Raw genomic sequence first — 13582 nt, 5'->3', positions numbered from 1 at the left:
TTCTTCCATTTTTCCCTATAAGGTTTTTTTTGGGAATTTTTCCTTGTCTTCTTAGAGAGTCAAGGCAGGGGGGCTGTCAAGAGGCAGGGCCTGTTAAAGCCCAATGCGGCGCTTCTTTTGTGATTTTGAGCTACACAAAAATAAACTGTCAATACAATACATGCTCAATAACTTCTATGCACGTTTTGAGGCTCAAATCAACACACATATAAGGCATATAAGTTCACGCCCTCCCCTTAGGAACAGGTGCTCCGTCTGGCCCCTGCTGATGTTAGGTGGACGCTTTCCAGAGTCAATCCATAGAAAGCTGCAGGGCCAGACAACATTCCTGGGTGCATGCTTAACAGACTGTGCTGACCAACTGGTTGATGCCCTCACAGACATCTTTAACATCTCTGTGAGGCAGGCTGTGGTTCCCACATGCTTCAAAAAGACCACTATCATTCACTTGTTAAAGAAGTTAATGGTGACGTGTCCTAATGACTAACGCCCTGTAGCACTGACTCCCATTGTGGTGAAGTGCTTTAAGCGGTTGGTCAAAAGACACACCAGCTCCTTCCTCTCCACCTCTCTGGACCCACTCCAATTTGCTTACCATTCAAATTGCTCAACTGATGATGCCATCTCCTATACCTTGCATGCTGTAGTGTCTCACCTGAACACCAGGGATACGTATGTCCAGATTCTGTTTGTTGATTTCAGCACAGCATTCAACACGATCATTACCCAGCACTTGGCGAGAAAACTCTGTCTGCTGGGCCTTGAAACTCTGTAATTGGATTCTAGACGTTTTGATAGAGAGGCCACAGTCAGTTCGCATCGGCAGCAGAACATCTATAACCATCAGGTTGAGCACAGGTGCTCCCCTAGGCTGCATGCTGAGCCCACTATTGCTCATGCTGCTCACCCACGACTGCATCGCCAAGTCTGTGTTCAACATCACTGTCAAGTTTGCTGACAATACAACCATAGTGGGCCTCATCAGCGATGATGATGACACATCCAACAGAGAGGAGGTTGAACATCTGGTGAGGTGGTGTGATGAAAATAATCTCTCTCTAATTGTCGATAAGACAGAAGAGATGCTTGTCCATTTCAAAAGAACATCGGCTGATTATTCAACACTGCTCATCAGTGGCTCTGCTGTGGAGAGAGTCAAGAGCAACAAATTTCTTGGAGTGTAAATTTCTGATGATCTCTCCTGGACAATCAACACCAACTATGTTGTCAAGAAGGCACAACACCACCTCTTTTTTCTGTGGAGAATGAAGCGAATCAGCTTGCCACAATTCATTCTTGCCACCTTTTACAATGGAACTGTGGAGAACATTCTCACAAACTGTATCACTGTGTGGTTTGGGAACAGCAAACCCCATGAGTGCAAGACTCTGCAGCATGTAGTGAGGACCGCTGAGATGATCATAGGGAACTCTCTCTCCTCAATCTAGGACATCTTTCATACATGCTGTCTGCATAGAGCCTGCGCCATTGTGAAAGACGTCTCTCACCCGTCATATGCATTGCTTGACTTCCTGCCATCCATATTACTAAACGAGAATGGTAAACCGGATATGGACGCAGGGACCTGCCCGTGGACGCAAAAGACCCCCCTCCAACGAGCATGGTAAACCAGATATGCCCATAGCACACAAAAAAAAAAAGTAGTCAGACGCAGGCGCCACACAAAGCCCATATCACACAAAAAAGAGGAATCATACCCACGCCCCAGAGTGAAACGGGACAGACTACGGAGTACACACACTAACATAAATAAGAAATGAGACACAAAGCCCCCCTCCACAGGAAAAGCCACCCTCCACTAACAGAAATAAGAAATGAGGCAATGCATAAGAAATTATGCAACGCGCCCATAGCACACAAAAAAAAGGAGTCAGACGCAGGCGCCACACAAAGCCCCAGAGTGAAACGGGACAGACTACGGAGTACACACACTAACATAAATAAGAAATGAGACACAAAGCCCCCCTCCACTAACAGAAATAAGAAATGAGACAACGCGCCCATAGCATACAAAAAAGAGGAGTCAGACGCCGGCGCCACACAAAGCCCATAGCACACAAAAAGGAGGAGTCACACACACGACTCAGAGTGAAACGGGACAGACTACGGAGTTCACACGGTGTCACCCATCAAGCCCGAGATTACAGCACCCAAACCCAGTGTAAAATGGGACAGAATACGGAGTTGAGAAAGGTTCACAAATCAAACCCGACATAATACGCCACCCCAGAGTAAAACGGGACAGACTACTGAGTCCAGAAAGGGTCACAAATCAATTGGAGTATGGAAAGCGCCAGACAGTACGCAAACACACTACACATGCATGATCCACGCACCTCTAATAACCCGCAAGCAAAAACACGATTTATTACAGAAACCCCACAAATACGGACTCCACAACATATTTGAATCACATTACAGTGATACAATCACACAACAGGAGTCAGCGCCCCACCCCAGAGTAGAACGGGACAGAATACGGAGTCGAGAAAGGTTCACAAATCAAACCCGACATGCTACGCCACCCCAAAGCAAAACGGGACAGACTATGTTGAAGTACGAAAAGCGACAGACAGTACGCAAACACACTACACATGCATAATCCACGCACCTCTAATAACCCACAAGCAAAAACACGATATACTACAGAAACCACACAAATACGGACTCCACAACATATTTGAATCACATTACATTGATACACTATTTACAGTGCAACCACACAAGACACAGGCACAACACCTGATGGGCAATAAGAATAAACGAACACTCCATATTAAAGGTTCGTCATCCTCACACGTGAAGACTATATAGCATAACTTAATCATCACATTTCAGTCATACATTTTTAACAATTCAACCACAGAAAACGCTACGTATTAACAATAAGTGCAATCCATTATCCATGTTAACAACACTAAACAAGGAAAAACTAATGTAATTGCGCTCACACCTCCAAAATAATAGACCACATACCACTGTTAATGCGACAGGCTATATTATGTCCAAAGAATATTGATGTGGATCACATAATTAACCAAGTCATTGCATTACTACCTGGAGAAAGCTGCCTCTTTCTAAGTACTGACAAAATTGATTCTGCTGACGACATTGAACATCTTAATTTCCCTTTACAATATCTGAACACTATTAACCCAGCCGGATTGCCACAACACAATCTTAACCTTAAAATCTGAACAATTGTCATGCTATTAAAAAACGTTAATACTAAACAGGGTTTATGCAACGGTTCACGTTTAGTCATCAACACCATGTCAAACAATGTTATTGAAGCAAAAATACTTACGGGATCACATACTGACAATACTGTTTTAAGTCCTAGAATTCACCTTACAAGTTCTGCCCTTGAATTGTCATTTACAATGGAAAAAGTTGGTATATACCTCTCTGAACGCGTATTTGGATATGGACAACTTTATGTAGCCTTCTCATGAGTTCGGCGTTCATCTGACATTAAACTTAAAGTTATAAATACTCCAATACCAAGAAAAAATCATTCAAGGACAACAAACCATCTTTACTACAAATATTGTATATAAAGAGATATTCCAATAAATCTTTGTAATTTGCCATACAATGCGTTCTTTACTTCCTATCCACCGTCTCAAACTGCGGAGACAAAACAGGTACGGGTTCAAACCGAACGAGCTCAACTGACGGATATACGCCTACAACGCGCGTCTCAAACCGCAGAAGCAGGGCAAGCACGGGTTCAAAACAACGCAAGCTCCTACAACGCGCGTCTGAAACTACGGCTGACCGGCGGGCACGGGTTCAAAACACCAGGGGTAGGCGAGCGAAGCCCCCTTGTTAGGTAGAAGATACTGCAGCATTACAACCAACACAGCCAGGTCCTATAACAGCTTCTTTGCCCAAGCTGATAGACTTTTGACCTCCTACATGTCACCCAGCACCTTATGCCTATTACATTCCCCCAATTATATACTGTCACTTTGCACTTTAATATGGACTAGCAAATCATGCTTGCAAAAATTTTGCAGGAATGAAAGCGTTAATGAAATGAATATGAGAGAGAAGAACATCACATGCTACAGTAAGAAAGAAGATTATTTTAATAAGTAGTGACTTGTGAATGGGCTCCATATTAGAAGAGTCACATGATTAGTATGGGATGTTATTATAATCACAACAGCATGAATATTTACAATATAAAGTGTCACATGAACAGATTAACATATGGAATAAGAAGGGAAATGCGTGGCACATGTAAGTCAGTATGTGTGAAGTGTAGCCGTCAGGTAATGTAGTATACCGATGTCTATAATAATTGTTGGAATTGTTTGTCCTTGTGACCTGGTGATAGTCATACAATTTGTTAAACAAATTGGGAATTGCCTATGCCGTAATACAAAGGGAATATCTTGTTTTGAGTTGTCAGTGTTGTAGTATTCCTGTAGTTTTTCCATCGTAATGTTTCTTGTTGTCTGGCAGTTTGCTGCTGCTCTTCAGAAAGGTTGTGTTTGTGATTCGTTTTTTCTTTCACTGTCTAGGTGCAAGTCTTGCTGCCGCTGATCTTCAGGTAATGTCGCTCTGTTGTTTGTCATACGTTGTCTTTGTTGTTCTAAGACATCTTGCCTGTGCTGGATGGTCTGGCGTGATGTAGATGTTTCTGCTTCTTTACGTTGGTGTGAGCATGTAGGCTGGTGAAACTATTTCTGTTGGTCACCGCTAGGCTGTATGTGCCTTTTCATTTTATCGGGAGGCTTACGTTGAAGTGAAGGAAAAAGGAGGTGTAAAATGGTAATGTCATTGTGTAGTTTTGATCAGTAACAATGTAAGCACTGAATAAACAGTTAAATCCTACAATCGATAATCGGTCACACTGAAGAACTGAACACTCAAAGATAAAAACCTAAGACCAAAACTCTGCCAGGTACATGGATTCCTCGCTATTGTTGTGGAGGGATAGAGTAGTTGTGGCAACCATTGTTTATATCGAGCACGGATGGACACAAGCAAAATGATATAAGGGTACAAGTTGATTACCCAGTGGCATCGCTCACTGAGCGCAAGGGAAAAAAATTAAATGTAGTCTATAAGTTATTTAACAGTAAAACATTAACATTTAAGAAGTAAAGATATATTGAGCACAACTGGAGTGGTTTGGGGGTAAACTACATTTTAAAGGCGATATAACACAACAGGTAAGTAGTACTAATAGCAGGTAAAATGTATTTGGATTATCTTTCGGTAGTAGATCCCTTGTGAAAGGCGCTACACGACCGCTGTGGTATAGAAATTACATTTTCTATGTGATCATCCAAATTTCTGCCTGACAACCTTGCCCTAAGTGCCTGTGATCTACTTCATAAAATAATTCATCACAAATGGAACTGTGAATGTTGCGGGGTTTTAGTGACCCAAACTCACCTTAAGGGACAGTAAGTAGTATTACAGGGTAATTTACAAACAGAGTCCTGCTTTGATGGCACCGATTACACTCATTCGCAAAGATTTCCACTCTCCCAGGAGCCGACGGGGCACTTGAAGTGTCACAAAAAGTGCGAGAAGAGAGGACGCTGCCCGAAACTGCGAAGCTCTCGATCCGCCGGAGCAGCCCGACATTCCACGCCTCCCAGCGTCCACTCTGTTCTCACGCATATTGTTTACAAACTCGCCGCAGTTAAAAAGTAGAAAGACGCAAAGCTGTTTTCCTCATCTCTTCTACTATCAAGTACTGCCAACTAAAAAAAAGTTAAAATGTGGCAGTTTCCGCGACAGTCACGTGGACGAATAAATAAAACTTCTCTGTCAGAACGCACCTGGAGGCGGACAGCTCAGCGCTGTAGTCCAGACAGGAGGGCTGGGAGAGGACGACACGGGGCGCACATCTTGGTCATACGTAATTTCTATATCGCGTAGTCATACGTAATTTCCGTTTCAAATGCGAAAAGAATTTTATATATATAGATCTAGCATTGTTCAAGCTTCACAGTCCTATTTCTTTTATCTTGTTATATTGTAACATTTGGTAATGTTATGTTGTAAGTTAAATGTGTATTGTTTGCCTATGCATGGGGGACTGGAAGGAATGAAATTTCATTCAGTCATATACTATGTATTGAGTTGAGTTGTAGGAAACGCCAACTTTATGGAAATGGCATATCTGTTCATATTTCATTACACTTTTGCAAAGTCAAAATTTTCTTTTTTTTTGCCTAATTACATTACCTTTATCTACAGATACCCTTTAAAGGAAAATCAAATTTTGATGTCGACATATTTTAAAAAGGAAAAACATTTTTTGGGGAGTGCTTTATTTTTAACATGACTGTTTTTTTTGCTTTGTACGTATTGACCAAGAGGGTGATCTCACACAAACAAGTGAATTCAATTCAGATGCTTAAGTGCACACGGATGAATTACAATTAAGAAAAAATTGCTTAATTTCGAATGGCAACGCTTTGCGACTCTTCTTTGCAATAAAAGCAAATGCTGAGTAAGCAAATACATTTCAAAAGTGGATTTTTCAGTTGTGTATTCTTTATTTGAATTCTGTAATGGAAGTGTTTACGGTGCATTAAAAAGTCAAGTAGTTTTGTAAGCCAAAAAAAAAAATCCAATTTAAATGTTGCAGCGTCTTTCAGGCGTAACGGAACAAGCTGTGATAACCACTTAAAAACAGTAATAATAAAATATTTCCAAAGCACCCATCATGTAATGAAGCAAGCAGCTCAAAGTGTTTAACAAATATTAAAATAAAAAATTAATATGGTCAAATGATTACTATTTTAAAATAGAATAACTTAAGGATTAAAAACAAGTAGAAATATTGATATTAATTAAGTACAGATCAAAAGTGTGTTCTAACTAAAATAGCTAAAAAGATAAACTGATGTTAACAAAAAGATAATAAATTCCAGACATCTGTGCACTGGACCAAACCCAAACAGGCATTCAAGTAAAGCAGGGGTTCTCAATGTCGGTCCTGGGGGCCCACTGTGTCTTCAGGTTTTTGTTCCAACCAAATTCCTAATCAGTGACAACATCTGATAACACTGAGCTCAATTAATTAGCAGACATTTTTTTTTCTCTTCACTTATTCTTCATTAAGAAAGCACCACAGCATGTTTTACATTTATAAGACATTTAGGAATACTTCTGCTTTTGCTATAGATTTAAATGCTTAACAACCTTTTGTTGATTTCATTCTATTTTGCCCTTTCTCTGTGCAGTTTGCTCCGTTCATTGTATCCTAATAATGACAACCAGCGGAGCAGACAGCCAGGCAAACAACAAGGCTGCAACTACTTCAGCGTTAGACCCACTAATTAGAAAATAATGAATTAATTAAACAATTAGAACACTCTGCAAAAAACAGAATGAAAATCAAGATGAAAACATTGTTAAAAAGAAAACAAAATACATTATTCCAATATAACTGCTTGGTACATTTTAATATACCAAACTTAGTTTTCTAATTTCTACATTTTTCCCAAAACAAAGAATTTGACAAATAACAGTTCACTTAATTAGCCCAGGAGTCCAATTAAAAATTGAAGCTGGTTGGAACAAAAACCTGCGGCCACAGTGGGTCCCCAGGACCGACATTGAGAACCCCTGAACTAAAGTAATAGTCCAGGCGCTGAACCATTAAGTACTTTAAATATGCATAGAACAGGGGTGTTGAACTCCAGGCCTGGAGGGACGCAGTGGCTGCAGGTTTTCATTTTATCCCTTTTCCTAATCACTGACCAGTTTTCATTGCTAATTAACTCCTTTTCCCTTCATTTTAATAGCCCTGTTTTTAAGGATTCAGTCCTCTGAATTGACTTGTTTCTTCATTAAATGAGAGCCAAACAGAAATGAGATGTGAAACAAGCCGACAGATGACCAGCTAATTGGGATTTCAAACTCAAACCAATTTTCACTCCAACCAGTCTCTTAATGAAAAGCTGATTCTTGCTGTTAATTAAACCCATTATTTAATTCCACAGTTTGTTGCTGCTCTCATTCTGCCACGGCAGACAGTTCTAAAACTGTTGATTTTCTGTTTTTTTTAAGAACATCGTCAAAATGTTTTGGTGACCTGAGACATTGACCTTACTGAGACCTTCACCTTTCGTTATTTTCAGATATTATGTGCTGGGCACAGGTGAGCTGGTCATGTGGCGGCTCGTTTTGTGTCTCATTATTGTTTGGCTGCTCATTAAGGAAAAAAAGACAACTAAGGGGCCTGAGTCAAGTTAATTAAAACTAAGGCAAAAGAAGTTAATCAGCAGCAAAAACATGTCACAAATGAAGAAGGATAGAATGAAAACTTGCAGCCACTGTGGCCCTCCAGGACCGGAGTTCGACACCTGTGGCGTAGAAGAATTTTTTAATCAACTCTAGAGGATTTGCTTCTGTTACATTTTATTTATTGTCTATACCAGGGCTTCCCAAATGCGATCCTGGGGACCCACTGTGGCTGCAGGTTTTTGTTCAACCAGACTCACAATCAGTGGTGATAATCGATAACAACTGATCTCATTTAATTAGCTGGTCTTTTTTACTCTTTTCTTATTCTGCATTCAGAAAACACAACAGTATGTTTTTTACATTTACAAGACATTTAGAAATATTTCTAATTTTCTACAACTATAAATGCTTAACTCTCTTTTGTTGTTTTCCTATTATTTTCCCCTTTTCCAGTGTAGTTTGCTCCTTTCATTTAACCCTAATACTGGCAATTAACAACCAGCACTGCAGACACCTGAGATGATGAAAGCAGCAACGACTTCAGTGTCAGACTCGATAATTAGTAAATACACCTGAAAAAGCAGAATGAAAATTAGGTGGAAAATACTGTTAACGACTCAAAAAAAAAAAAAAAAAAAAACTACATCGTCCCCATATAACTGCTTCTTACATTTTAATACAAATTTACCAAACTTAGTTTGTAATTTCTACTTGGAAATAATGACTCACTTAATTAGGCTACAAGTCCAATGAAAAACTGACGTTGGTTAGAACAAAAACCTGCAGCCACAGGGGGTCCCCAGGATCGAGTTTGGGAACCACTGCTCTCTAGTAAAGCCATATCACAACCTGACATACAATCAATCACAAAATTCACAGTCAACTTAGGTATAAGTGGTGAATGAGATTGGCAAGACATATACATTTTTTCAACTTATTCCGTTTCCTGTTCTCAATATATCATGTGACCATTCTAGAAATAAAATGAATTCAGTAATTCATTTTTAATGGTATTACAAAGGTCAATGATTGTATTATAAGTACTACATCTTTGTACTTTGCATTTCTCTTTGTAGTAAACATGGCATGCATGATACCTTAGTAAATAAAGTTCAGTTCAAGGCACCCACTTCATAGTGTGTGCATTTACTAATTAAAACAAGCTCTTTTGAGGGATTGAATTCTTTTCTTTTTGTTATACATGGTCATACGTGCATCTGAAATATATATATGATTTTTTTTTCCTTTTGTAACACCTCATAAATAATCAAAAAACTTGATTTCCGTCACACAGGCATCTAGTTGCAAAAGAAGAACTATAAGGTGATTAATACCTATCAATATCTGAAATGGTTTACTGTGTACAATTAGATGACAAAGTTGCTCTATGGCAGTGGTCTCAAACTCCGGTTCTGGTGGGACAGAGTGGCTACAGGTTTTCATTCAAACCCTTTTCTTAATTAATAACCTGTTTGTGCTTAATTAATTAACGTCTTTTGAATTCATTTTAATTGACTTGCTCTTGAAGACTCAGACCCCTTAATTGTTTCGTTTTCCTTAATTAGCAGCTAAACAATAATGTGATACAAAATGAGCCAAAACGTGACCAGTACACTGTGACCATCATACAATATCTGAAAATAAACAAAGGTGAAGGTTTCAGGAATTCTGGTCCACAAAACATTTTAACAGAGGTCTTAGAAAAGAGAAGATCAACAATTTTGGAAATGTCTGCTATTGCACAATGAGAGCAGCAACAAGCCATGGAATTACAGAATGGCTTTAATTAACAAGAATCAACAGCTAATTAAGCAACTGGTACAAGTTAAATTTTTGGAGTTTGAGGCCCTGACTTAGTTGGTCTTCTGTTGGCTCACTCACTTCACATTTCATTTATCTTTGGGTGCCATTTAAGGAAAGAAATGAAGCAATTCAGAGCAACAAATCCTAAGAAACAAGTCAATTAAAATGAAAGGAAAAGGAGTTAATTAGCAGAAAAAACTGGTCACCAATTAAGAAAAGGGTCAGAATGAAAACCTGCAGCCACTGCAGCCCCCCCAGGACTGGAGTGTGAGACCACTGCTCTACAGCACTAAAGAAAATTTTTTAAGTACTATTTTCAGCAAGTCAGAAATTGGCTAATATGCCACTTTGGAACAAATATTTAGATGTTCAATTCACCAAATACTAAAGAACAATCTCTGGAAATTTCATGGATCTAACATTAACACTTGAAAAGTTATGACTGACAGAACATTGTCATTTTTTAGCAGCACTCATTTTTACTGTAAAACACTCCCTTTAAAGCACAGGTGTCAAACTCCGGTCCTCAAGGGCCGCAGTGGCTGCATGTTTTCATTCTAACCATCTTCTTCATTAGTGAGCAGTTTTACTGCTAATTAACTTCTTTTGCTTTAGTTTTAATTAACTTGACTCAGGCCCCTTAGTTGTCTCTTTTTCCTTAATTAGTAGCCAAACAATAATGAGACAAACAAGCTACGTTATGACCAGCTCACCCGTGCCCATCACACAATATCTGAAAATAAAGAAAGGTGAAGGTCTCAGTAAGGTTGGTCTCTCAGGTCATCAAAATATTTTGATGGTGTTCTTAGAAAAAACATAAAAAATCAACAAATTTGGAAATATCTGCTGTGGCAGAATGAGAGCAGCAACAAGCCACTGAATTAAATAACGGGTTTAATTACCAGCAAGAATCAGTTTCTCATTAAGGGACTGGTTGGAGTGAAATTGGTTGGAGTTTAAAATAGCTGGTCATCTGTTGGCTCGTTTCACGTCTCATTTCTGTTTGGCTGCCATTTAATGAAGAAACTAATCAATTCAGTAGGACTGAATCCTTAAAAACAGGGTGATTGAAATGAAGGGAAAAAGAGTTAATTAGCAGTGAAAACTCGTCACTGATTAGGAAAAGGGTTAGAATGAAAACCTGCAGCCACTGCGGCCCTCCAGGCCCGGAGTTCGACACCCCTGCTTTAAAGCCTCAATTTCTCACAAACTATTGAAGACAAATGCCTAAAATTTGGCACACCAGCTTTTGAGCTGAACAACATTATTTTCATAAAGTTTGAAGTAAATCAGAGATGGCTACTTGGAATGGTTAGTTTCAAGTGAATTGGCCCCATCAGGTTATCTGTAAATCTGTAACGTGTAAAATAAAGTACACAGCAAATAGAAAAGTAGAAACAAAAAAGTCTGAATTAGCATAAGCCGTCCTAATTCAGGGTGTTTATACGAAATGTAATGGTTTACTTCATGAGGTAGAAGTACATAATAAACAAGAATAGCTGGTGTCAACATACTTGAAATATTACAATATGTGCTTCAATGTGAATGTTTAAAATCTAAATATTCTTGATTGTAACAGAAATTTGTCATTTTTAACCCTCTGATATACTGTAGGTCCCTAGGAAACGATCAAAAATAACATCATATTCATAATCAATGACTTTAAAATAATCTAAAATGATACTTCACATGCTTAAGTTTGAAATTTGTCATTTTTAACCTTCTGGGAGTGGCACTTAGAGGGCTAGGGCCACCAATGAAGAATCAAAAATATGATCATAATCGTGATCAGCAAACTTAAAACAGCATAAAATGACACTCCACGTGCCTATTCTCATATTGTCAATCCCCTTTTTTTATTTTGAAGTTTTGAGAAAAGGAGCAACTTTGACCCCCTCCTGTCAGCCGAGGTGGCATACACAACTTCAAGTCCTTCTAATCATTTTTGCTATTCGTTCGCTCTTTATAATAAGGATGTCATTTTCCTGCACAATATATGGTTTAACTGTCCATAAACGAGGGAGCCCCTAGAAGCTTGACATCTTGTATAACTATACAGCATACAAATTGTGGGGTCTTCTCAGATAGGTGAGTCATGTGGTGCCAGACAAAAAAAAAACTGAAGTGTTTTCAAAGCGTTTATAAGGAATTCTTCGGAACACAATAATAATAAAAACAGTGGATGACACCTATGGGCGAGTCCTCTGACAGACACGTCAGAGAGGGCAGGTAAAGAGTATTACTGCACACTAGAGGGTGCAGAATCCACAGTGGCCCAGCTGATCTTGTCATTTACATTCACAAGATGCGGGGTGTTGTCAATGAGATGACCGATCGGAATGAACTACACTGACAGCTGTCAAAAGGACAAAAAACAAATGCAAAGTGACCGAGGGAGAACGTTTGGAGTATTCGTTACATGGGTTAAGAACTGACAGAAAATGGATAAGTTCAAACGATCCTCTAAAAGACTACACTTTGTCACTTCCGAACGTTGTAACATTCCTCAATGCACCTAAAATATTTTGTTTCATTGTTCGTTTTTAATTACTTTCAGACTAAGTAAAATCACAACTGTCAATATCACATAACGCTCGGACCGGACTGTGTACTGATAAAACTGTGTCATAAAGTTTAAAAAAAGGTGGAGAATTTTAGTACGTGATCTACAACTCACAGCACTTTGCTACGTAAGGGTAGTCCACCCCACCGTTGTGTACCCTAACCTACAGCCTGTCGCCTTACGGTGGTCCTTCCTCTTCATGGCACTTCGCACGCCCTTCTCTCGCTCTTCGAGAATCATACATTACCGTAAAGCCCACCTCACCCCCATTCCTGGCATCCCATAATCTGTCGGCTATTCAAACAACCTAATACTTTAAACACATCCCAAAAAAACACCCACGGAATACTCTGCAGGCGCCTCCTTCCCTATCAGTCACTGTCAAGCACCCCACATTCCTGCGCTGCTCCGCCCGCCCGGCCTCCGTCGTCACCTCTTTATTTTGCTTTTGCACTCTAGGCCCCGTCACTCACTCACTCCGCGGTGTGAAGAGATTTTTCTGGTAATTACTGCATCCGCTTAACCTGGAGCCCCCAACCCTTCCTGTCCACTCAGGGTGACCAGAAGTGATGGCTCACGTTGCTTATCACTACACCTCTCCCGGTAGACAGCGGTTCCTACCTGAGCAAGACTGGTGAGCGCCGCCATCTTCCCTGACGCCGCGGGAGCGCGCTGCCGTGTAGGGGCGGAGAAAGCAAGGAGGAGAGAGAGAGAGAGAGAGAGGGAGGGAGGATAGGCGGGCACGCGCCAACAAGAAAATCGCGCGAGAATCTCCAAATAAACTGGTCTGTTCTGCGGAACAGAACACTTTGGAACGTGGGAGGTGTTACCAGTCAATAATTTCCTAAACAGCCAATAGACGTGAGGGTCGTCTTGAGACAACGAATCATTTGCGAGCTATGTTGCGCAACTCGTTTTAGGGCGTCATTCTCGTTTTTAAAAGTACTGTAGGTTCTTAACATACTTTTAAAG

The 13582-nt window shown here is 39.9% G+C and overlaps 1 protein-coding gene across 11 annotated transcripts in view; it reads right to left on the bottom strand.

Annotated features, from left to right (window-relative positions):
- The window catches only part of eps15l1a (epidermal growth factor receptor pathway substrate 15-like 1a), a 278411-nt gene extending 265110 nt beyond the window's left edge, over nucleotides 1-13301 (bottom strand). For all 11 annotated transcript variants that reach the window (XM_051934981.1, XM_051934982.1, XM_051934983.1 and 8 more), the window contains exon 1: nucleotides 13232-13301. In XM_051934981.1, coding sequence (XP_051790941.1) covers nucleotides 13232-13258 — 27 coding nt within the window. In that variant the 5' untranslated portion in view covers nucleotides 13259-13301. The remainder of the gene's footprint in view (nucleotides 1-13231) is intronic.
- Nucleotides 13302-13582: the final 281 nt, after the last annotated feature.

The sequence above is a fragment of the Erpetoichthys calabaricus genome, chromosome 12 (genome assembly GCF_900747795.2).
Source record: "Erpetoichthys calabaricus chromosome 12, fErpCal1.3, whole genome shotgun sequence".
Classification (NCBI taxonomy): Eukaryota; Metazoa; Chordata; class Cladistia; order Polypteriformes; family Polypteridae; genus Erpetoichthys; species Erpetoichthys calabaricus.
This window is presented reverse-complemented; position numbering and strand designations above follow the sequence as displayed.